Source organism: Pongo abelii, chromosome 5 (genome assembly GCF_028885655.2).
Source record: "Pongo abelii isolate AG06213 chromosome 5, NHGRI_mPonAbe1-v2.0_pri, whole genome shotgun sequence".
In the NCBI taxonomy this organism is placed as follows: Eukaryota; Metazoa; Chordata; class Mammalia; order Primates; family Hominidae; genus Pongo; species Pongo abelii.
The window spans coordinates 154,266,124-154,290,890 of record NC_071990.2 but is presented as its reverse complement, the minus strand read 5'-3'; the positions used below and the strand labels follow the sequence as shown (position 1 = coordinate 154,290,890).

The window sequence follows — 24,767 nt, the reverse complement described above, 5'->3', positions numbered from 1 at the left end:
TGAGCCACCGTGTAATGAAAGCTCTCATAGCAACATTTGCCTTTGCTTGGAGAATGGGTTTTATAAGTATTTGTGTGGTTCTCTGATGAATGTCTGCTCTCTCCCATCATACTGTAAGCTCCATGAAGGTAAGAACCTGGTCAGAGTTTGCTTACCACGGTAGCCCCAGCGCTTAGGACAATATTTGTTATATGGTAAGCGTTCAAGCAATAGCTATTGAATAAATGGAGCTACAATACCCTTCCCTGGGGTGTATGAAACTGACAAGCCCTTTGCAAAAGTCTAAAATGTGCTTAGTCCTTCTACAGAGGATAAAGTTTAGCTGAGAACGGGAGTTCAGCTGTATAGGGAATCAATGCCAGCAAGACAGCTCTATGCTTCTGTCTGTCTCAGCCTGCGAAAACACAGATTAGGCCTAGTAGAGGAGTTTTAGTTGGTGGAAGCAATGTTTCAGGCTTGTGTTTTAAGTGGCTCACTTCTCAAGTAAGTAAACCCAAGAAAGTAGTTGCTTAACGTGTAGAATAGCAAGCTGGTGGCCAGGCACAATGGCTCACACCTGTAATCCCAGCACTTTGGGAAGCCGAGCTGGACGGGTCACCTGAGGTCGGAAGTTCGAGACCAGCCTGACCAACATGAAGGAACCCTGTCTCTACTAAAAATACAAAATTAGCCAGATGTGGTGAGGCATCCCTGTAATCTCAGCTACTCAGGAGGCTAAGGCAGGATAATTGCTTGAACCGAGGAGGCGGAGGTTGCAGTGAGCTGAGATCGCACCATTGCACCCCAGCCTGGGGAACAAGAGTGAAACTCCATCTCAAACAAACAAACAAGCAAACAAAAAGAATAGCAAAGTTGGCACAATAACTTTCTACCCATCTTCAAAAGCCAGCAGGGTGGATTGGTTCTATGAAGGTAGGGATTGAGAGGGTGAGCTGAGCCATTCTGATCTGTTTTTTCTGAGTGGCAAGCCTGGAAGTCTGAACCCCATTTTGTGGCCACTGGGCACAGAGTGCTGACCTGGAATAATTATGCTCTGGCGGTTGTCTCCACAAGCAGCTCTGGGGGTGGCCCAGGATTGCTGCCCTCAGGCAGAGGCAGGGCATGCATTGAGAGTGATCCCAAACACTCCTCCTCCAGGCCCAACTTCTGGATGTAGCAAGTTCTGCAATTAGAGATCCATTGTTTGGTTTCTCTCTCTAAAAAAAAAAAAGTCAGCACAAAGAAGAGGAAAACATCAGATTGGTTTACCAGATTTGTTTCAGATATTATTATTTTGACACGATCCAGAAGAAGGAGAATTTGAAGAAAATAGAAAGCTAGGCAGTGGGAATGTTGGCAGCAGGTAAGGGAAAGGCAGGCAGCAAAGAAAAACTTCATCTGCTTTATAAACTGTTCCTTCCATTCAGCAAATTTAGAGGATAAAACACTGTTTTGTTCAGATTAGAGATTCAAGGGGGGAATTATTACTTTTAAGATTATTGCAACATGGCTTCGATTATTTTAGCTGCAATCATCCTGTTGGACTTGGACTTCACTGTTGGTGAAGAGAGAATGTGTTTGACTTTGCTTGGATACCGTAAAACCACAACAAAATAAATTCTCCTGAATGCTACCAGGCAACACCAAGATCTCTTACACCACGAGAAGGACTTGTGGCCAAAGATGCAAATGGCTCTGCAATGTACAGGGTGCATATAGTGCACCTGAAGCACCTAAAAGTGGTTTTTAGAATTATCTTAATAAACAGTCAAGAATTAAAGATGTCAAGCGCTTTCTCAAGAAGTCTAAACTTTATAAATAGCATTAAAAAAATCTATAAAGCCTGACCAGTCTCCCTCAAATTAAGTTATTTGCTACCGACTTGGCAGCCAAAACGGTTTAGGATCTTTTGGAAGTTGATGAAAAAGGAGCCGGCGGATTTTGCTCTTTGCTCTTCATCACGCCCTTCCTGGGACCATCAGGGAACCTCCCAGCCTTTCAGGATAGGTTCCGCTCAGAAAGGTCACCCGGGCAGTGGAAACCGTGGGCAAAAGTTAGCTGGCAGGACAGCGCAGCTCCTCCAGGCAGCCGAGGCAGCGCGTCCCGGCTTTCAGGGACATTTCCTTCCCACCTCGACCCCCGGGAGGTGGTCCCGGTATAAAGGCTCGCTGAGCGGGTGGGTCACAGCACAGCTTTGCAGCTGCGGAGAAACGCCCAAGGCCGTGCATCTCTAGGAGGTAGGGAAGCCTGCGAGCCTCCGGGTCCCCGCCCCCAGCTCTTCCAGGCACCGGCGCATCCCGGAGCCGGGCGCGGGGCGCGGGGCACGGAGCCGGGGAGGGGGTGTGGCGGGCCAGGGCGGTGCAGGGACCCTGCCCAGAGGCTGAACCGGCCTGGGCGACCTTCCTTCCCGACAGGAGCAGTAGATGCGGGGGGGAGGGCGAACGGGGAGGCCTCACCCCCCAGCGTGCAGCCGGGAGGAGGAACCGGTCGCGGAGGGCGGGGAGCGCGGCTGAGCAGCCCGGCGCGGGAGTGAGTGTGGGCGAGCCAGCCAGGGTGAGCGCGGGCGCCGGGCCGCGGCCGCCGGCCGCAGCGGGCTGAGATTGTTGTCCTCTGTCACCAGGGCGGCTGGGCTCCCGCAGTCCTGCAGACCGCGCCCGATCCCGGCGACAGGGCAGGCGGACAGCCGCGCATCCCCGGGGTCCCGCCGAGCCTGGGCTCAGCGAGCCGGGAGGAGACGTTCGCTCGCTTCGCCTTGCTGCTGGGAAACTGAACGAGGCCGAGAGAGAAGGTAAAAGGAAAGACAGAGACTGGGAGACAGGGAGAGACAGATAGGGAGAGGAGAGAGAGGTGCAAGACGAACACATTGCAGACAAATTGTCAGCAAGTTTGTGCCTGCACGCTGGGGCTCTGCGTGCTTGATGGGAGGGGGTGGTGGCAGTGATGTGTGTACGTGTGCGATACTCATACATAAGCAGACTAGGAGGTTAGGGAGCCTCTTTGCATCTCGTACGTAGATGTCCCTATTAATATCCCCCTCTCTGAGTTGTCATTTCCGCTTGTGGCACATCCCCTGGGCTCCAATGGTGCAGAAGAAAAAGGCAGCCAGCCTCTTATTGTGATGGTCGGTACTGTTGCTACTATCAGATGGGAGAGGTAGGGCGTTGAACAGATTCTAGGAGCCTCCCTTCCTCCACCCCCTGACTATTTTAGGAAGGGCTGGGGGAGGGAAATGGCTTGAAGGCTGCGCGGAGGCCCTGGCGCGTCAGACTCCAGTGGCGCTGTCATGGTGCAGTTGCTTCCCGGCAGAGCCTGCACTAGAGGGCAAGAGAACTTTCGTCTCCTTTTTAGAAAGATACGTTTCACATAGAGAGATCTTGCATTGCTGGCGGAGGAGTTCTGGGAAATGGTGGTGCACAGGCGGCCAGGTGCGTCCCAGTGGGCAGGCATCCGTGCAAAACGAAGCAGCCATCAGCCGCACAGGAAGGAAAGCCCCTTGGGAAGGCAGGCTGGGTGTGCTGACTGGGATCCCAGGCTTTGGATGCTGGAAGTTCTGCCGCCTTCCGTAAATAGAGTCAGGTCCAGCCCAGAGGGAAATATCAGCAGTGAAGCCTTAGCATCCCAGAATGTTCATTTCTGAGCTTTTCGTTTTGGGGTGGAAAACTTGTATCTGAAATGTTCCTGTGAATGTTAAGAAAGTTAAAAATTAATTATTTTTCTCTTCTTTAATGCCCATCCATTTTTTGTCTTGATCTGAGAATGACTTTCCTAAAGACAACATTTGTATACAGAAGCCAGACCTATGCAAGAGAAAGTATAATAATTTTCAATGAGGCAAAGGTCATTAATATGACCTACATCTTCATAAAATGCGAATTTAATCACGAGTCATGACGATTGTTCTTTGAGAGGCTTTTTATTCCCCATGGTGAAAAAAGATTTGTAGTATGGATAAAAAGTTCCTGACATCACCGGAACAGTGTGACAAAATACATATCTATTTTTTCTTTTCTGTTCATTACTTTGTGGCAGATTTAGAACAAAATGTGAGAGATCTATACTAACTTAATATGTTTCATGTTGAAGATTAAGAAACAGCTTCAGACTGACCCAGATAATAATGTTTGCTAGGCTTTGGAAATATTTGCCTAGCTCTTATTTTATAGTCTCACTTTCATCTTTCTGAACTAATGATTTTCACAAACTGGTTTTCTTCTGTCCTCATTGACCTCATTTAAGAACTCTTTTTTACTTGAGTCCTTCCTGCCAGGGAGTGGGGATTGGAAAAAGCTAGTTTGCCATTTAAAAATGTTCAAGAATTGTGTGGTGCTGCACTGGGCCTACTTTCTGATAACTATGCTGCACACACAGCATCTTGGAAATGAAAGGAGGTGTGACTGTCACAGGATGCAGGAAGCCCATAACTGGGCAAGGTTGGTGGCATTTTCACAACTCCAGCTCTAGCTACTGCAGCCACACCCTGTGGTCTGAATGTGACAGGCATGCAGGGCCCAAACGCCTCTGTGGGGTCCTCTGTGTGTGTCCTCTTAAATGTATACTTCCTTGTGATCTAATCTAAGGAGAACTAATGTTTGGCAAGGCATGCAATATATACTCTAGCAAGGGATAAAAAGAAGGTTGCAGATGTCTTTGGTCGTAATTTATACTTTAGGCTTACAATAAACAAAATTTAATTATGACACTGAATATCTTTCATGCTGATCTGCTATACACTTTGTCTTTTGCTTACTTGTTCATGTTCTTCTAGGGAAAATATCATTTCTTATTGTTACTCTGTATAATTCATACTAGTGAATAAGAAACAGCATTGTTCCCTGATAACCTGCACACATATATTAGTAATATACTTATATTAATTCAAAGATATCCCTGTTCTTCTCTACCTTTTAGCCATCTTAGTGTTCATTAATTAGTACCATTATTAATGGGTGAATAGAGAAAAAAATAATTAAATTTAAAACTAAACAGTATGTGAACTCTCTTCAGCAAAAGACTTGAATAGAAGGGAAACTGAAATTTATTCATGACTTTAAAAATTTTGTTCAATAGTGGGTTTCAATATTGGTGCTATTCTTATACATGTTTAGACATTTAATTAAGTAATATCTGTACTTCCTGCTGTTGTGAATCTGTTTATGTATTTATGTTCTCAGTTCATTTTCTTTTTGGTTAGAAATGAGCCACGTTGTCTCTGGTCATTGCAGGGTTTGAAATTTTCTGCAATACTTTCCTAATACCTAGAAATTCAATTGCATTGCTTATATATATTCTTGTGGCTCAGTAGTATTTCCTCAGTGCTTTTCTTAGTGTATTCCTTTTTAGTCACACAAACAAGAAACTGCTTTAAGAGCCAATGTCCATTCTGCCAAGAGACAGAAAAAATTGAGTTGTGCTATTTCACAACTGTGCTTTTTCACAGGGAGTGATGTTAAGAAGAGTATGTCTTTCAACTGGGAGCATCCCAAATAGCAGATAGTCCAAATTTCCTCTGTGTCCTGAACAAAAAAAAAAAATGCAGCAGATGGTTATTGATTGGGTGGGTGTTTTGTTTGCTTCCATAGTAGCCTGGACTTTTCCATTACACTACTTGCCCTCCTTTGTTATAACATTGTTTATATCATCTTCCTTTACTGGCACATAAGCTGTAAGAGGGGCTTGTCTCTCTTGTTGACTGCTGTTTACTCAGTACCATGGTCCCTTACAAATAGCTACTCAATACATATTTATTGTGAAATAATAAATACAGGAATCTTACCTTTCTGCTAATTATGAGGTGGATGTATTTAGCTGCATCATAACCTTAGTTCCTTCCCCTGGAAAAATGTGGAGATGGTGCAGGGACTATTTATTGGTATACAGCCTATCAATGTCCACCAAATTCTCCCATTCCATCCCAGTGCCTAGCTTCACTCTTCATTCCCTCTCCTTCGTGCTCCCGCAGTATCCTGCACCTATTAAAAACTGTTTTAATAATCTTGGGAATAGTGAGTTTATTGATGTTCTCGATCTGCCTCTGGTGTTCTGGTTCTGTCATGTCCGTAGCAAGAACACTGCTAGGTAAACAGTCTGTTGGAGGATCTCATGACCTTGCACCAGTCGTTGTTTTAGTTGTGCCTTGTGCTGCCATTGGTTTTGGAACTGAAGAGCACACTTGGGAGTACCTCTGCATTTTAGGGCCATCTCTCATATTGCAGCTGGAGAAACTGAGAACAGGGAAAGGAAAATGGAAACTAGTATTTGCTGAAACTCTGCTACATGCCAATCAATCTGCTGGAAACATGACATATTTATCTTTTAAAAAAATTAATTCAAGCAGGATAAAATTAAACCTAATTTGGCATAAGTATACCTCATTTTACAGATGAAGAAAGAAGGGCTCAGAAAAGTTCACTTTTCTGAAGCCTGCGTGCACAGTAAGAGATAGAATGAGGATTCAGCTCCAGGTCTTTCTTAGTCCAAAGTCTGTGCATTTCCTGGTACCAGACTCTCCTCCAATAGGTAGTTGTTGAGGACCTTCATACACAGAACCAGCTCAAAATCACCCAACTAGCTGTGATAATGTTTAGCCTAGAACTGATATTTCCTAATTCCCAGTCTCCTTTTATTACCTTCTTTTTATTAACATCATTTAAATTTCTTATTAAATCATGTAATTAAATAAAGTATCAGTAAAAAGCAAGAAAATCATGATTTCACAAAATAGGAAATATGTGTACATGTGAATGATGAAAGCAAAATGTTTAAAGTCTGAAAAAGGAAGGATATTGCATCCACTTTTTTTTGCATTGAAGAGGAAGAGGTTTTCTGGGGATTTTCTCATAAATGTAAAGTATTATGAACTTGATTCAATGAAACAAAAAATATATATCAGGGGCCTAGGATGTGGTCAGGGATATACTTGGTGTCAATGAATGAGATTTTGCAATGTTATAGCCTCTATACCAGTGAAATGTTCACCGTTTCTTTAGAGTGAGGTAAGACTAGCAGTAGTGAAGGATAGAAGCCAAATTGTACCTATGATAGTATGGATCATTGATGTTAGAGGCCTCAGTGGAAAATAATGGTGAATGTTGGTTGGTGTGTTTAGGAAAAGCTTCAAGTGGTATGTGGATCCTGGGTTAGGTATTTCGATTTGTTCAGCTGAAAGTGTTCTTCAGAGGGGTGATGTGAAGGGGTTATGAAATTGCTCCTGAGTTGTTCCAAAGATATGAAGCATGAAGGGGAGAGTATTTGGATGTTAAACCTATACAGCCCCTCTTCTGCTGAGCTCAGTTAATGGCACCCCAAATCCTGAGAGTCATCTGAGACTCCTCAGATATACACTCTGGAAACCCCACCTCCTTCTACCTATACCCACCTCCACCCCTGGGTGACCAATCACCAAGTCTTACAAATTTTGCTCCCTAAAGCTGTGTTATATTTGATTCTCCACCCACTCTGCTCCCTCTGTCTGATTTCCATCTTTCATTATCTTCCACCTGGGTTCCTGAGATACCTTCCTAACTGATCTTTCTGGATCTTCCAGTTTTGTCCTTCTCAAATACATCCTTTAAAACCATAGCTAGAATAATCCCAATCATACCTTCTCACTTCCAGCTTAAGATCTCTCAGTGGCTTCCTGTTGCCTGCTAGAGAACCAGAACCAAACTTCTGAGCATAGCACTCAGGGCCCTCCGCCATCTGGACACCATCTCACTCTCTGCCCTCTTTTCCACAATGTCACCTTGTAGAGTTTCTCAGTGTCTGAATGGTGATAGTTCCATGTCCCAGTCATGCTGTTTCTCATGCCGAGGCCTTTGCTCAAGCTCTTCGCCCTGCCCAGGATATGTCTTTCATATGTTTCACCTGAGTGACTAACCCATTTACCAAGACTCAGCTCGGGTGTCTGCTCCTTGCCAAGAAGGACACCTTTCCAGAACACCCACACTGGCGTAGCCACCATCCTCTGTATCCTCGCATCTTTGTATTTGCACTTAACCCTGGTATTTTTATATTGTCTTTTCTATGTTTTATCTCCCACTGTGTCCTAAGCTCCTCAAAAATAGTCTCTGTGTCATATCCACCTTAGTAATCCCAGCATTGAGCTCTGGCACTCTGAATGTGTTAGTTATGCTGTGAAAGTAAGACTGGATGAATACTGGGCACATGCAGGGAAATTCTGAGTTTAATGTAATGAGACAGACAGAGAGAGAGAGGGCGTGCACAGTATTTCAGATTAATCCACCAAGCTATGTGAATGTGAATTAGAAGAGGATAGAGGCAGAGTGATTTCTGTTGCAATGATTTACTGAAATCCCTTTTAATTCCATAATTCTTGATTGAAGGTGGGGACTGTGTGTTAATCATCTGTGAGCTCCAGTGCTGCGCCCAGCTTGGAGTGGGGTATCTGAAATGAAGTGAATGTCTTTAATATACATGCAGATAAATGATATAGATAATAGGTAGATTGGTTGATTGATTGATTTCAGAAAGTTGTATTTTTGCATTTGAAAACCTAACTTCCTAATAGCTTAGGGGATCCACTTATAAGGTCCTTCAGGCACTTTTCACTATCTATTATTCTCCCAAATTAAGATAGCTTTTGTATGTGGGCAGGTGGAGTATTTTTCCCCAGGAGATACAGGCTGCTAATGGGCACACAATTCCAGCAGGGCTATAGGTATGTATGTGACAGCCCAGCCACAAGTAATTATTTCTCCATGAAGAATCCCTTGGAGAGTCACCCACTGAGAAGTACCTCTCTAGTCTATAAGACACCATGTATTGGGTCCTACTTCTAGTAAATACTCCTTTCAAGTAGCCAAGAGAAGTTTGCCTCTATCTTCCTACCAATGACTGCTGTTCACTGCATCGCTGCCCCGTGTCTTGCTAAGTTAGTAATGCTTTCTTGCTCCAGTACATCCTTCTGATGCATTGCACATGGGGAAGCAGCAGTGTGCAAAGGTTTGCATCCTTTTTTTTCTTTTTTAGATAATAGGCTAAAAAGCATGTTACTAGCTTTGCATTCATACATTCTGACTAGATACCAATATATAATAGTATTAGTAATGCCATTTTAAAATAAATTGTAATTCATAATTGCACTCTATTACTTAACCAATCCTTCATGAGCAATGTTCTTTTATGGACTATAATCCAAGTTATAATATAATTTTTACAGCATTCACAGACTCCTCTCATTTTCTTTTTTCCTTCAGGAAGGTGCACCATCTCACATGTATGAGCTTTCTTTAGGAGTTTTGCTTTTGCCATTCTCCCCTTCTTCCTCTCTTCCCCCATTCCTTTTTTTAACCTTCATCATCATAACCTAGAAATGCAATGGGAACTGTAATCAAAGAGGCCCTCCTGTGGGCCTCTTCGGAGGCTGTTTCTTTCTCTTGGTGCATTATTCACCCCCCTCTTCTTTCTGTTTAATTATTTCGTTTATGGCAATACCTTCTCTTCAGCTAACCCTAGGGTTAGGAAATTCTTATTTTAAGTACATTTTGCAATATCAAGATTTCAGCAACTACTCTCCTACCTCTTCCCAAAGCCCCCCGCACCCCCGCCCTCACCCCCCTGCTACCGTCAACGAAACTTAACCAGCCAGGCGCGGTGGCTCACACCTGTAATCCCAAGTTTGGGAGGCCGAGGCGGGCAGATCACTTGAGGTCAGGAGTTTGAGACGAGTCTGGCTAACATGGTGAAACCACATCTCTACTAAAAAACACAAAAATTAGCCAGGTGTGGTGGTATACACCTGTAATCCCAGCTACTTAGGAGGCTGAGGCATGAGAATTGCTTGAACCCGGGAAGTGGAGGTTGCTGAGATCACACCACTGTACCCCAGCCTGGATGACAGAGTGAGACTCTCCCAAAACAAAAACAAAAACATAAAAACTTAACCAATGCAAAGAATTTAGAAGGAAAATGTCCACTCTGCTTAGCCCACCCCACCCTAGCCTTAAAACTTTCAAGTCTTTATACATAGGGAGGAAAAAAACTAAATCATACCCATTTGGTTTCTAAAATTGGAGTACTTGAAACTCAAATTTTTAGAATGAAATGGTTTTTACATTTATACTGCTTTAATTCATCAAATTGGTATGAGAAACAAGGATTTGGTCCCATTCCTGGAAAGAGTACAACACAACAGAGCAAAACGTGTGCAAAGCAGGCTAAATTAGCAGATAAGAGAACCCGTGCCTACTGAAAACTAGAATTGAGTGTTTTTAGTATAAGGGAAACCACTTGCATAGATCAATGGAAAAAGTTTATAGTTTAAAAAGAAAACATGGAATGAAAGTGAACATTTCTTCTTTTAGCAACCCAATTTTATTTTATATGTCTCATTTATGTATTTATTTTATTAAATATCATGGGAATTCCTAACATTTGCATGGTACTTTGTAGTTTATAAGTGCTTTTCACTAAGTTGTTTCACTTGATAATGGACCAGGCATTCAAATTAAATAGAAATATTTCTCCTTTTAGCACTGTGGTGACCTTCACAGATTTTTTTTTATGTTGTACCTTTTCTTTTCTGTTTTTCAGGTTCTTGAGTTCATGTAAGAGGACAGTCTTAAAACGGAAGAAGAAAAAGAAGCAGTACAGTCTTTGGGAGAGCTGCCTCCTTGTTGAGTGCTGCAAAGGCCTGGAATTCATTTATGACAGGATAGATCTAGAAAAGTCCAAGCATGTTTTCTAGAGTGGTGTAGCCCTGTGCTGCCTCCAGTGAAGAGTCTCTTGGTGTTGGCTTCGTGCTTCCGGAGGGACCATGGCAACCTCCAGAGGGGCCTCCCGGTGTCCTCGGGATATCGCCAATGTGATGCAGAGGCTGCAAGGTAAGGGGAAGAAATTTCAGGTTTTAAAAAAATTCAAATACCATCTTAACCCACAATCAGTTAAATTTGTTTGGGGTTTTACTCAATTTCATGGAATTATAGCCCAGAATGGGATGGATGTCTTTTATTCCAGTGTTTTCAAGCAGGGCCATGCTGTCTTCAGATGCTGTCTTCATTACATAGAAGGAAAAGATAAAAATACAGCTTTTTTTTTTTTGGTAATTTTTTGTCTACATTAGCATGTCTTATATGGTTCTTCATTGTCCAGTTGGGAATTAAGAGTTATTGCCAAATGTACTGCTGCTGTCGTTCAATAATACCAGTGACAATAGATCCTCAGTTGTTTTGATAGATTATGGACAAGTTGTGGACATATAACTATATGCTGTTGTCAAACAGGTGAACCAGTGGCATTTTCCAACTAGAAGACCCTTAGATATTTAGAATCTTTTTAAGAAAAGTGAGGCAAAAGAGGCCCAAAGAGATGAAACTATGTGATGAGATGAATTGTTCGTGGCAGGGTACAGACTAGTCCTCCATCCCTCAGTGATGCTCTTCTCCAACAACAAACAACAGTGGTTCTCTTCTCTGCTTTCGATTTTTTTTAAGATGGAATCTTGCTCTGTCTTCCAGGCTGGAGGGCAGTGGCGCTATCTCGGCTCATTCCAACCTCCACCTCCCTGTTCAAGCGATTCTCCTGCCTCAGCCTCATGAGTAGCTGGGATTACAGGCATGCGCCACCATGCCCGGCTAATTTTTTTTTTTTTTTTTTTTTTTTTTTTTTAGTAGAGATAGGGTTTCACCATGTTGGCTAGGCTGGCCTCAAACTCCTGACCTCAGGTGATCCGCCTGCCTCGGCCTCCCAAAGTCCTGGGATTACAGGCATGAGCCACCATGCCCGGCTGCTCTTCTCTGCTTTCTAGAAGAGAACTAACAGGGAAATACTATAGAAATTCATAGATGAACAGATTCTAATTGTCAATTTTCTTTACATTTATGTTTCAATACTCCTTGAAACGAATATAATTATCATCTGTAGTTATCTAAAAATATGGCTTCTTTGTCATAATCCCAATGATATATTCATTGCTTCATTGTCAGAATCCTAATGGTGTATTCAATGTCATAAGCCCAGCCTTCAAATGCATGGTTTTAAGGTATAAAAATACCCCAGTTTAGAAGAGTTTTGCACTAGTCTTTGCTAAGAGAGCTTAAAAATAATGTTATAGCTTGACTTTTAGGTTTTCTAGTATCTCCAACAAATGATCATTGTGGTTTTGCACAGTATCAATGATATTAATTTGTCACAGACCCACTTTCTTTGCTTATAATGTATTTGCTGTGTATAGCAGTAATTTCCAGTTAAGCATTCTTGACCTTCAAATACATACCAAGCTCTTAAATCTGGATATTCATGACCCAGAACACGGTCACAGCTATAGAAAATCAGGATATTGGTGGAACTAGGAGTTTCTCCACATCTGTCCAGAGATCACCAACTTGATTGAGAGCTTCTGTGTTCAAGTGACCCCCCACTCGTGTTTATCTGCCTGGACTGGTTTGTGATGCCTCAGTGTGAGTGGTGTGTGTTTCTTATTTCTTGTTGACCAATCCCACATGTCATGCCAGAAAGAGCCTTGTTAGATAAAAGATCCTTGCTGAATATATAGATGGGTCTAGACCTTTTTCATGGGCTAAAAATTTCTCTGCTTGGGTCTGCCCAGCACCAAGGATCTCAGATTTAAGTTGTACATCTTCACCTGGGTAGATGCAATGCTGAATTTGAGTTCCATTCCACTGTCTATGTTTGTCTTGGCTGTTTGTCTGAGGGTAAATTGTTGAACCATTTTGTGCCTCAATGACATCATCTATGAAGTGATGGAAAGGAAGCCTGTGAGTCCCTTACAAAAGTGTGGGGAAGATAATAAGGTAATAAAGCAGATTTTCCTTTGAGTATATTAGATGTGAATACTTTCTGGATGACGTATGTGTTGACCATAAGTGAAAGCTGCAAACAGCAAATTTGAATAAACTCAATCAGAATCAGACTGTGTTCCTACAAATACTCTACTCTTCATTCTGATATTAGTTTGAGTGGAAGTCCTTTTATTAAGATAATTGGGTTAGCGGTGAGAGGAAAGTGAAGAGTATGGATGATTTAATGTTGTGTTTTATTATGTTTTTATAGTAGATTTAGTTTTGCTTGAGAAATCTGTGGCTTGGAGGAAAGAGCTGGGACCTCTCACCCTATCACACACTAGGCCTGTGACAGTGGATGCCCTATTTAACATCTACGTGTCTAGGTGCCCCATTTGCAAAATGTGGATTGCGCCCATCTGCTTAGCCCCTCTCAGAACTGTTGTGAAGCTCAATGAGATAATTTACTAAAGGAGCTTTAAAAATTATAAATGCTGTGATATGGTGAGCCATTCAAACAGTCATGGAAGAAAACTGGATGAGAAGGCACGGCCTGATAATTTGTTGCAATTTTTTCCTGCAAATTTTTCTAACTATCCAGATTTTTGGAGGAATGTTAATAGTTTTGTACACTCTGTGCTGTATAAAACTCATAATTTTATTACATAATAAAGTAACTATACTTATTGCATTAATTAGCTTTTCTTTCTATAAAAGAGAGAGTTATAAGGTGGCATAAGAGTACCTGACAAAGTTAGAAGAGTAAGCCTTAAAATTCAGAAGACAAAACTCCTGAGCACTAGATACTTATCACTAGCCTTTGATATCAATTACTTCGTGTCTATAGGTTATGTTGGCTACAAAATGTAAAGTCTATACTGCTACAAAATGTAAAACATCTAGCCTGCATCCAAGGAAACTGGGTGAAATGGCAGGAAGTGAAAGTGATCTGGCAAGTGTGTCTTAACAAATTGATCAGCTGGATTAATTCTGCTGATTCAGTTGGTGACTTGCAGGTCTCTTGCTCTCAGTTGTCACTGTGCATATTTACTAATGCTTTAAGTCCAAAGAGGGGCCAATCTCCACAGAAAGAGGAGATCTGTCCCCAGTCAAGGGTATTTAGTAACCCTGCTTACCTGCTGGAACCTCCAAACAAGCGCCCAAGATCCTAATAAATGGAGGGCTGGTGTTATTGCCCAGATAATTAAGACAAATTTGAGGAAAAGTAAATTTCCATTAATGTAAACAGAATCAGAGTTGCTAATTTTCAAAGTTCAAATTCATAAGAACATTCTCCTAGGATCCTTTTTCTTTGTCTAGATATATATAATGAGTAACTAATGTGTTTGGGGTTTTTTATCCCATTTTTGGGTTTCATTGTCATTTCAGACCTGTGCATAACTAATAAAGAGCATGCAGCTTTGAATAGTTGCAACTTGGCACTACTCCCTTGCTTATTTAGCTTACACCCATAATTGCTGACTATTTTTCCTGCTTTTAATTTTTATTTCTAGGGCTAGGAAATTAAAGCACACACAGAGACTGCTACCTAATTTAGCTGCAACAGTAGCCGTTCAATATTTCACCTTTGCCAATATTTGTGCTTGTTTGAGCATAATGTTTTAGGCTGGGATACTGAATTATGGATGAGCAGTCAGACTGCAATGCAGAGTTTCGTTTGCTTTTAAGAATAATGAATGTTTCTGGAACTTTAATCAATTTAAATATAACCTTAAAAGCAAATACAGGACAATAGTATAATAAAGGAGTATTAAAACTTTAAATGCACATAATTAGTACATACATTTTCTGCTATTCAAGACTAACTAAAGGGGATCCATTTAACAGGTGGCTTATGGAGTCACTTAGTTTAGTCACAACTAAGAAAATAAATGGCTGAACTCTTCAGATTATAAACTTCTTTTAGATAGTGACAGCATTTTAAGGCTTTTTTGTAATTTTTCGTAGTTACTTAAAAAGAACTTGTTGACTGACTTTTATTAACTACATTTTAAATGTGAACATACTATATTAAGCTTTACGTTTCTAAAATGAACATATCAGTGTTGGTTATTGTAGGATGGGGTGACATCAATGCAATCTTACAGAACAATTGGTAAATGCCAGAAAACATTAAAATGTACATGCTTAGGTGTTGTATATACAAAAAAATTAATAGGAGAGTAGGATTATTCACTGCAAGGACAAATTTTGATTTTTAAACCTTGTGAATAGATTGAAAGAGAAACAAACAAACAAGGATAAGCATTTACCCTTGGAGATATAGCTATGAAATTTGCTAATTGTTCAGTATAAAGTAATCACAATCTCCCCTTGAAAATTTTTTATGAGTAATAAAAACCTTAAACCTTTTTTGTTTTAAGTATAATATTTCCTATAAGTTCATTACACAAAAGAAAACTTCAGACTAACAGAAGTATACTGAAAAGTTGAATGAAATAATAATAAATAATTGATGAAAATGTAACTTTCTTTTAATTTAGCATCATTGGCTATGATCATAGCTTGGGAAAGAAAAAGCTTGGCATCTTGTGAAGATTGAAATGTTTTTATAATGCCTTGATTAATTTTTATACTAATGATTGTTGGCCGCATGTATATCTTCTTCTTTTGCAAAGTGTCTGTTCATGTTTTTTGCCCACTTTTTAAGGCATTGTGATTTTTTCTTGTAAATTTAAGTTCCTTATAGATGCTGGATATTAGACCTTTGTCAGTTGCATAGTTTGCAAAAATTTTCTCCCATTCTGTAGGTTGTCTGTTCACTGTGATGAGTTTCTTTTGCTGTGTAGAAGCTCTTTAGTTTAATTATATCCCATTTGTCAATTTTTGCTTTTGTTGCAGTTGCTTTTGGCGTCTTCATCATGTAATCTTTGTCTGTGCCTGTGTCCTGAATGGTATTGCCCAGGTTGTCTTCTGGGGTTTTTATAGTTTTGTGTTTTACATTTCGGTCTTTAATACATCTTGAGTTAATTTTTGTATATGGTGTAAGGAAGAGGTCCAGTTTCAGTCTTCTGCATGTGGCTAGCCAGTTATTCCAGCACCATTTATTGAATAGTAAAGCCTTTCCCCATTGCTTGTTTTTGTCAGGTTTGTCAAAGATCAGATGTTTGTGGCTATGTGGCTTTATTTCTGGGTTCTCTGTTCTGTTCTATTGATTTATGTGTCTGTTTTTGTACCAGTACTATGCTGTTTTGGTTACTGTAGCCCTGTAGTATAGTTTGAAGTCGGGTAGCATGATGCCTCCAGCTTTGTTATTTTTGCTTAGGACGCCTTGGCTTTCATATGAAGAAAATCTCAACATCACTGATGATTAGAGACATGCCATTCAAAGCCAAAACCATCTCACAACAGTCAGAATGGCTCTTACTAGAAAGTAAAAAAAGTAACTGACATTGGCGAGCTTGTGGAGAAAAAGGAATGCTTACATGCTGTTGCTGGGAGTGTAAACTAGTTCAACTTTTGTGGAAGACAGTGAGGTGATTCCCCAAAGACCTAAAGACAAAAATACCATTCAACCCAGCAATCCCATTACTGGGTATGTACCCAAAGGAATATAAATCATTCTATTATAAAGAAACATGCACTCATATGTTCATTGCAGCACTACTCACAATAGTAAAGACATTGCATCAATCTAAATGCCCATCAATGGTAGACTGCACAAAAAAAATGTGGTACATGTATGCCATGGAATACTATGCAGCCATAAAAAAGATCATGTTTTTTGCAGGGACATGGATGGAGCTAGAGGTCGTTATCCTTAGCGAACTGATAGAGGAACAGAAAACCAAATACTGTATGTTCTCACTTATAAGTGGGAGCTACATGATGAGAACACATGGACACATAGAGGGGAACAACAGACACTGTGGCCCATTGGAGGGTGGAAGCTAGGAGGAGGGAGAGGATCAGAAAAATAACTAATAAGTACTATGCCTGATATCTGGATGATGAAATAATCTGTACAACAAACCTCCATGACACAAACTTACCTATGTAACATACCTGCACATGTACCCCTAAACTTAAAATAAAAGTTAAAAAAACTTTATACTTTATTACTCTAACTTAATGACTCTTCTTATTAAAACACAAAACAGTGTCAAAAACTCATTTATTATATTTAGGCTGAAATCCCTTTGGGTTTAATCTCTCTTTTCCCACATAAATGTTGTGTAAAATTATCTCAAATTTAAGTATGATACAAAGCAGTGATCATTTCTTTACATTTTGGAACATCATAGTTAAATACATTTTTGATAAATAAATGAATACATCATCATGCCTAACTTAATGAATTGAAGATAAAATTGGTCAAGGCAATTAACCAATTAAACCAATTAAATTGGGTCCTACTTTACCTGCCATCATTTTGAAGAATGTATATCTGAATTTTGGTTTTAATCAAGAGTGGTTTTTTACTATAAAATCAGTTTAAAGATACACATCTTGCCTGAAAGAGTTATGTGTTTGTTGTTTTTGTAGATACAGTGTTTTAAGCACATTTTCCTTTTAAATGGTATATTACTTGTTCACATTACTTTTATTAATAAATTTATGAAAGTGTTTACATTTGTGTAGTGCTTGGTCCTCTAAGCCTCTCTGTTTGCCAACCTATTTCATCCATTGCACTTCGTGGAGAAAGTGCTTCAGGCCTTCAGGGTCTTCAGTGACCTATAAAATGTCAGCTCTCAAATAGAAAAAGAAAACAGTTAAATAAAAAAAAAAAGCAAAGGTTTACAAATACTAAATTATGGCAAGCAGTCAAATGTAAATCAAATCAATTCAAAAATTATATATGTGTCAATATATTTTATATGGCATGTAAGTACACTTTATTGCACCTTTGATATAGTGTGTGGCAGGCTTCTAAAAGTAAGAGTGTCTAAGGTCTACAAATAAAACATAAAGTATCCCTCTATTTCATATTACCTCCACATGAATTTTTTTAAACATATTATCTTAATTTTGTTACTCTTATGATGTAACATTAAACACAAGTAACAAAATTACTTCTTTGACCTCCCTGTTAAAGTCCCGACTTCTTTGGCTGGGATTCCGTATTCTAAGCCCATTTTAACTGTAACAGCTCTTTTTCCTCTAGCTCCCCTGTATACCCACCTACGTCAGCCAAATGTCACTACTTTCCATGCTCAGATGTCCTGACTCTTTCGTCTCCTTCTGGGGCACCTTCTGGAATGAGCTCAAGTCACTGTTCCTAACACCTGACTTATCTTCAAGGCCTAAATTCAATGCAACCTTCTCAGCAAAGGCTTTATTGCCAATACGATCAGTAATTTCCTCTCCTTCCTCTAAACCCCTCTAGCTCTTTATAGCACAATATGACAATTACCTCGTGTTGCTTTGTATTGGGTTGCATGTATGTGTCTAACCTATTCACCCAGAATATAAAAACCTTGAGGACAGGAATTGGGTCAAACTCACATCAGTGCCCTACACATTATCTAGCATAGTGCATTTCATAATATGGACACTTCATAAGTATTTGTTAAGTGCATATAAATTGTTAATATTATATTGATTTTCAATGGGAGAAGCTGGGAGGTCAGAATACAGGTTATTTTTGACAAGTCAAGAGACAGATGATGGGTTGAAGGGTGGATGGGGAGAGAGGTGGTAACATTCTAGATATATTTTGAAGGTAAGACTAAAACAATGTATTGATGAATTAGGTTTGGTGTATAAGAGAAAAAATTAAAGTTGGTCCTCTCACTTTTAGTTTTGAAATAAAGAAAAACCATTATGGGGAACAGCATTGAGGAGGAAAACTGAGACCTTATTTTGGACATGTTACATTTTAGATGCCTGGTAGATTTCCAGGAAAGGAGTTGAGTATATGTATGTAACTGTAGAGATCAATGGAGGAGACACAGCAGGAGAAAACATTTGGACGTTACCAGCACAGAGATTGTGTTTAAAGCTGTGAGGTTGGTTGGCACCACCCAGGGAGCCAGGACAGATAAGAAGAAAAGAGGTTTGTGAAATGGGGCACTCAACACTGAGAGAAGTGGGGAATGAGGAGAGTCCCACATATGAGACTAAGAAGCTTCAGCCTGTGTGGTAGGAAGAAAAAAGACAAAAGGAAGGTCTGAAAGCCAAACAAAGAATGAGTTCAAGGAGGGAGTGATCAACTGTGTTAATGTTGTTAATTTTCTTTACATGTACATGTTTCTACATGTTCATAATATATAAAAAGATTATGTGTATTTTATATATAAATATCAGGTCTGAGCAGGTGCGCGTGTGCCTGCCTATCATTTAAAATCATTTCTGGAAAAATAAAGAATGGCTTTGTGCGTTGCCCATAAGGAGGTTCAAGATGCTCAGAAATTCACTGGTTAAGAGCAATTCTTTAAGAACACGTTAAATATAATTCTATACCTTATGTAGAGCCCATTTAGAAATCAGTCCTAAGAGTAAGACGTCTCTTCTTTCAGGCCCTCCCTCTCTTGTGGAGTTGGGGACCCTGCTATGAGCTGACAATGACCCTGTGAAATTCTCCTGTCGGTACCATCTTGGACACTCGTGTGTGACTGCCCCACCTCTCAGTGCCTTCTTTCCTTGGGCACCCCTCCCCTTAGACGTCTCCACTTGCACCCCTTGACATTATTTCTCTAGATCTTTGCTATGTAACTAAACTAGTATTATTCCTGCTTGTGTTTTGGGGAAGATCTTTATGGAGTCAGAAATGTCTATTTTCCTTGCTTTGGTCATTGTTTAATTAGCTCTGCCAGGGCTCAGATTCACGAAAAGAAAAGAGGAAGTATGGCACTACAGGTGACTGGATTGTCTGGAACATTGTAAAGTCTGGGATTTCCTCTCCATCAAAACCTGGATGGAACCGTCCCCAAAAGTAAGGCAATTGAATTGGGGAAATTGCATCTGCATCTGGAAAAACTCTATTAACCACTGTGCTGGTGGCTATGTGACCCTGTCTATGTTGGATCAGACCTGAGGCCTCGGCGTGGCCTCTGTAAGAGGAGTCAAGACCATGCCAGTGCCCATGAAGTTTAGAGTTCCATGAATGTATAATTTAAGCTAATATGTACTTACAAAGGGGGGAACCAGACTTTCAGTTTCATGTGACAAATCCCTCATGTACCTTAAGAAACTTAGAAAAACAGTTCACGTCCCAGGTTATTATTATTCTCTTTTATATTCTTTCAGATTGGGGCTAATGAGGATATTACACTTTGTATGTGTGTGTGTGTGTGTGTGTGATTCTCACACCTAAATACCTAGTTTCTGATCTTTGTATGACAGTCTGTAGTTTAATTAAGCAATTGTTAATCATAAGTATTCAGTGTTAATCATAAGTATTCAGTTAATCATAAGTAGTAATTTATTTTAAATAGTTGACAATTTACTGTATAAGAATATATGCAGCCTTCCCATAATGCTGAGGATAGACAGTGATAATTTTCTATTTGTTTCTTCTCAAATAAATACATGGAAATATCTCAAAGAAGTTGGTGACTGCCCCAGACAGATACAGTTTCAAATTATCCATGTACAATTTTGAATTATTTTGATGTCGTGAAGTTTGTTAAGTATTCAACAAATGGTTTCTGTGGTAACTTATGTTCTTTTTTGTTTTTTACCGTTCACAATGACCTCTTGGATTAAAAACAAACAATTCCTTCCTCTGCTGATATTAATCTTTCATATTTAGTAAACAGTGGTCTCCACCCACATTAAAAAAGTTATTTACCTAGAATTATGCAATTGCCTTCCATTCATTTGCTTCCTTTCTCCTCACATGTGTCACTGGCACTTTGAATTCCTTTCATCTGCCTATTCTTTATTCTACTGTTGACTTGTTTACTGACTTGGGAAGAATTTTAAGATTCTCAGGACCTATCTTGGTGTTCTTTGTTGTTGTCGTTGTTATTTGTTGATGTTGTATTTGTTATATGTTGTTGTTGTTATAAGTTATGAGCCACTGTGTTCATCTTGCCAAGAATTACACTGATCCTGTATTCATGGCCTGCTTTTTCAGCTCCTTTACTTTTCGGGGGCTTCTCACAGATTATTTTCATTTTATCCAATTTTGGCTGATATGAGCATTCCTTGCTTTACTATTCAACAGAAGAAAGTGGAATTCTTACAATACATCCAAAAACCTAGCAATTCAACTAGACCACATCCCAATATTGTAATAAGACAGATCTTTCAAAACGCAACTCCAGTGACATCCATTGTCTTCTTCCCTGTTTAGAAGCTTGCAAGGACTCACTATAACCTTCCAGATAAACTCATTATGGTTGGAAGGGTGTTCATTGCCTGACTTCGATTAACCTTCCTTTCTTCATTTCTACTCAGCCTCTATAAACTATGGTGTTGCAATCCCCTGAACAATTTCTTGATTCCTTCAAGCCAATCTCAATCTCATTTCCCTGCCTTACATGTTCTTTTTACCTTTTGCCTTTCTCAAGCTTCAAGACTCAGCTCAAATCCTGCCTCCTCTGTGAAGCCTTTCCTAATACCACCAGCCAGAGTGAGAGGATTCCTCGTTCGTACTCTACTTTGAACATGTTTCTATTAAGGTGTTGATTGCATTAGTCTGTAAGGGTTTATGTAAGTAGCTCTGTGCCCCATTAGTGTATTAGAACCTTGAAAGTAAGCATCTTGTCTTATTCAACTTTGGATATCCACTACTAAGCACAAGTAGGTACTCATATTTTTTTCAGCTGACATTTAGTAGGTACTTAGTTTATTCAATCATACATTCATGCATTTAACAAATATTTGTTGGGCATCTACTGTGCTCAAGTCTTCTGAAAACAAATGTAAACGTAACTTACAGACTTTGTTTCCTCATGGAGCTGTGGTCTATGAGAGTGACATAATAATTGCAGAAATTGAAAAACTGTGTGGTAGGTACTATGGGTAAGTATTTATTTAATGAATAGTTGAAAAACTAACACTTCTACAAAAACAAATACATATAATTAAGGAAATTAACCAGGGTAGCACACTACTGGATGGTCTAAATTATTTTCATATCATCTTTTACTCTGCAAAAACACCTTCCCTTTAAAAAGCACAAGTCCCTATAGGCTGGTGTGGTTGTTTAGATGGGAAGGAACTTATAGTTCATAATTTGCTGTTCTTATTTTGCAGATGAAATAACAGAGTTCTAGAGTGGTTAAGTGGCAAACCGAGTTCCCAAGTAGATATTTGAGGGACTTTAGTCTCTGAGAGAATTGAGGGGTAACTCAGTATTCACATATTCATGCATGTTCTTTCAAGATTGTTCTTTTGCATAGCTGTTAATGACCACATGATCATTATGGATAGGCGGCAAGACTGGCTACCTTATTTTCAGGATCCAGCACAAAATAAACAGTTATTAGGAGTAATTAATACACAACAGGGCATAAAACTGTGTGTAGGGCCCATCAGAGTGCAGGACCCTGTGCAACCACTGAGGTCACAGACCATGAAGCTAGTCCTGGGAGGAGGTCAGAATTTGGAGGACTTGGGACCCTCAAGACTTTAGGGTCATTGCAGAAGAGGAATTAAGAGGTGGAAAAGTATGAAGAAGAACAGAAGTAAAACATCAAAGAGAGCCATTAGCTGTTTCAAATTGTATCTGGAATCAATCTTGTAAAAGGGAGACTCTCTCATCCTCATCTCAATGCTCTCTTGACCAGAATCAGTACTAGCTTTGTTGTTGTTGTTGTTGTTGCTGTTTTGATTTGAGACAGAGTCTCACTCTGTCATCCAGGCTGGAGTGCAGTGGTGCAATCACAGCTCACTGCAGCCTCAACCTCCTGGGCTCAAGCAATCCTCCCACCTCAGCCTCCCAAGTAGCTGGGATGACAGGCATATGCCACCATGCCTGGCTAATTTTTAAAAAAAATTTTGTAGAGAGGAGGTCTCACTATGTTGTGTAGGGTTGTCTTGAACTCCTGGCATCAAGCGATGCTCCTGCCTCATCTCCCAAAGTGTTGAGATTACAGGCATGAGTGACCGTGCCCGGCCCAACACTAGCTCCTGAGCACTGTCAGGCAACCTGTCTACGGCTTACTTATACAGAGGACCTGGGAGCCCACCCATCACTTACAACTTTATCTGTCCGGGTTCAAAATAACTTATTATAAAGGTGATTTCATGGTTATTTAATGAAGTGAAGCTTGCATATACATTTCTTTACAAGGAAAGATCATTTTGAATATTAATTATTTCAATATCAAGTTTCCCATGAAAAACATTTAGGTCATACTGAATAATCATGATGACAAACTAGTAATTACTTTGCTTATTTCTGGATATATTCATGGTAATTATATGTCTTTAATTTCTCTGTTCCAACAATTAGTAGGAAATGTGATCCATGGCATACAAAAACACTGGTGAAAATTTCTGTCTCTGGACTTTGTCTTATTCAGTGAACATGTAAAAAATTCCTAAAGAGTGCTTTGCTCTTGTGTCTGTAAAAGTCAAAAGGTGTGAAAACACTTTGTTGAGAAAGAATTGCCAAACTCTTGAGTAAGAGTCAAATATTCTGAGATCATTCCGTGTTCTAATGGTATGATACATCTTTGAGTATATAATTATTGTAGGTAAACACCTATGAATAATTAATGAATTTAATAACAAATTAATATAAAAGATGTTTTAATCAGACTGGAAATGCATGTGTACAAATAATACTCTAACAACTTTTATTTGATTTTATGTTTTTGTTTCTTATGAAATATGTCTCAACTGTGTGATAAAATGGCTCCTTTTCAAAATAATAATTCTTAGTACCATAATAATAATCAAAGAAGGAATGTTATTTCTGATATATTTGAAAGTTTTGTATATTTTGTTCTCATGTTACTTTGTGCTTTTAAAAAAAATAGTTTCAAGACAACATTCAGTCTTGGAGTCATCTTTATGCATTTAATATGATGATAACAATAGTTGTACAAACTCCATTAAATATTTATAAATATTTGGAAGATGGCTAATAATATTAAACATCCTACTTTGGCTAGTTAACATTACCTATACAATGATCTGCATTTTTTAAAAAGCAAACTTCACTAGCAGGAATAGATATGCATTTTAAAATAGCTTCCTAGGTCACACTTAATGGTTGAAATGTTGTGATCTTGAAAGAGTTATAAAATTGCATAATTTTTGATGGAAAAAATCTTTCTTTTTTTATTATACTTTAATAAAGGGTACATGTGCAGGTTTATACGTAGGTATACATGTGCCATGTTGGTTTGCTGCACCCATCAACTTGTCATTTACGTTAGGTATTTCTCCTAATGCTATCCCTCCTCCAGCCCCCACAGACAGGCCTCAGTATGTGATGTTCCCCCCTGCCCCCCATCTCCAAGTGTTCTCATTGTTCAGTTCCCACCTATGAGTGAGAACATTCGGTATTTGGTTTTCTGTCTTTGTGACAGTTTGCTGAGAATGATGGTTTCCAGCTTCATCCATGCCCCTGCAAAGGACATGAACTCATCTTTTTTTATGACTACATAGTATTCCATGGTGTATATGTGCCACATTTTCTTAATTCAGTCTAACATTGATGGACATCTGGGTTTGTTCCAAGTCTTTGCTATTGTGAATAGTGCCGCAATAAACATACGTGTGCATGTGCTCTTATAGTAGCATGATTTATAACCCTTTGGGTATATACCCAGTAATGGGATTGCTAGGTCAAATGGTATTTCTAGTTCTAGATCCTTGAGGAATCGCCACATTGTCTTCCACAATGGTTGAATTAATTTACACTCCCACCAACAGTGTAAAAGCGTTCCTGTTTCTCCATATCCTCTCCAGCATCTGTTGTTTTCTGACTTTTTAATAATCGCCATTCTAACTGGTGTGAGATGGTATCTCCTTGTGGTTTTTATTTGCATTTTTCTGATGACAAGTGATGATAAGCATTTTTTCATGTGTCTGTTGGCTGCATAAATGTCTTCTTTTGAAAAGTGTCTGTTTATATCCTTTGCCCACTTTTTGATGGGGTTGTTTGTT

General features: G+C 39.6%; 1 protein-coding gene and 1 long non-coding RNA gene across 6 annotated transcripts in view; one reads left to right on the top strand and one right to left on the bottom strand.

Moving 5' to 3' along the window:
* Window positions 1-10,299: 10,299 nt before the first annotated feature.
* LOC129060108 (uncharacterized) overlaps window positions 10,300-24,767 on the bottom strand; it is a 28,466-nt gene continuing 13,998 nt past the window's right edge. The window contains exon 3 of the long non-coding RNA XR_008526534.1: window positions 10,300-10,813. This is a non-coding gene — a long non-coding RNA (uncharacterized LOC129060108). The remainder of the gene's footprint in view (window positions 10,814-24,767) is intronic.
* The window catches only part of SYNE1 (spectrin repeat containing nuclear envelope protein 1), a 512,392-nt gene continuing 498,313 nt past the window's right edge, over window positions 10,689-24,767 (top strand). For all 5 annotated transcript variants that reach the window (XM_054558331.2, XM_054558330.2, XM_054558328.2 and 2 more), the window contains exon 1: window positions 10,689-10,820. In XM_054558331.2, the coding sequence (XP_054414306.2) occupies window positions 10,754-10,820 (67 nt within the window). In that variant the 5' untranslated portion in view covers window positions 10,689-10,753. The remainder of the gene's footprint in view (window positions 10,821-24,767) is intronic.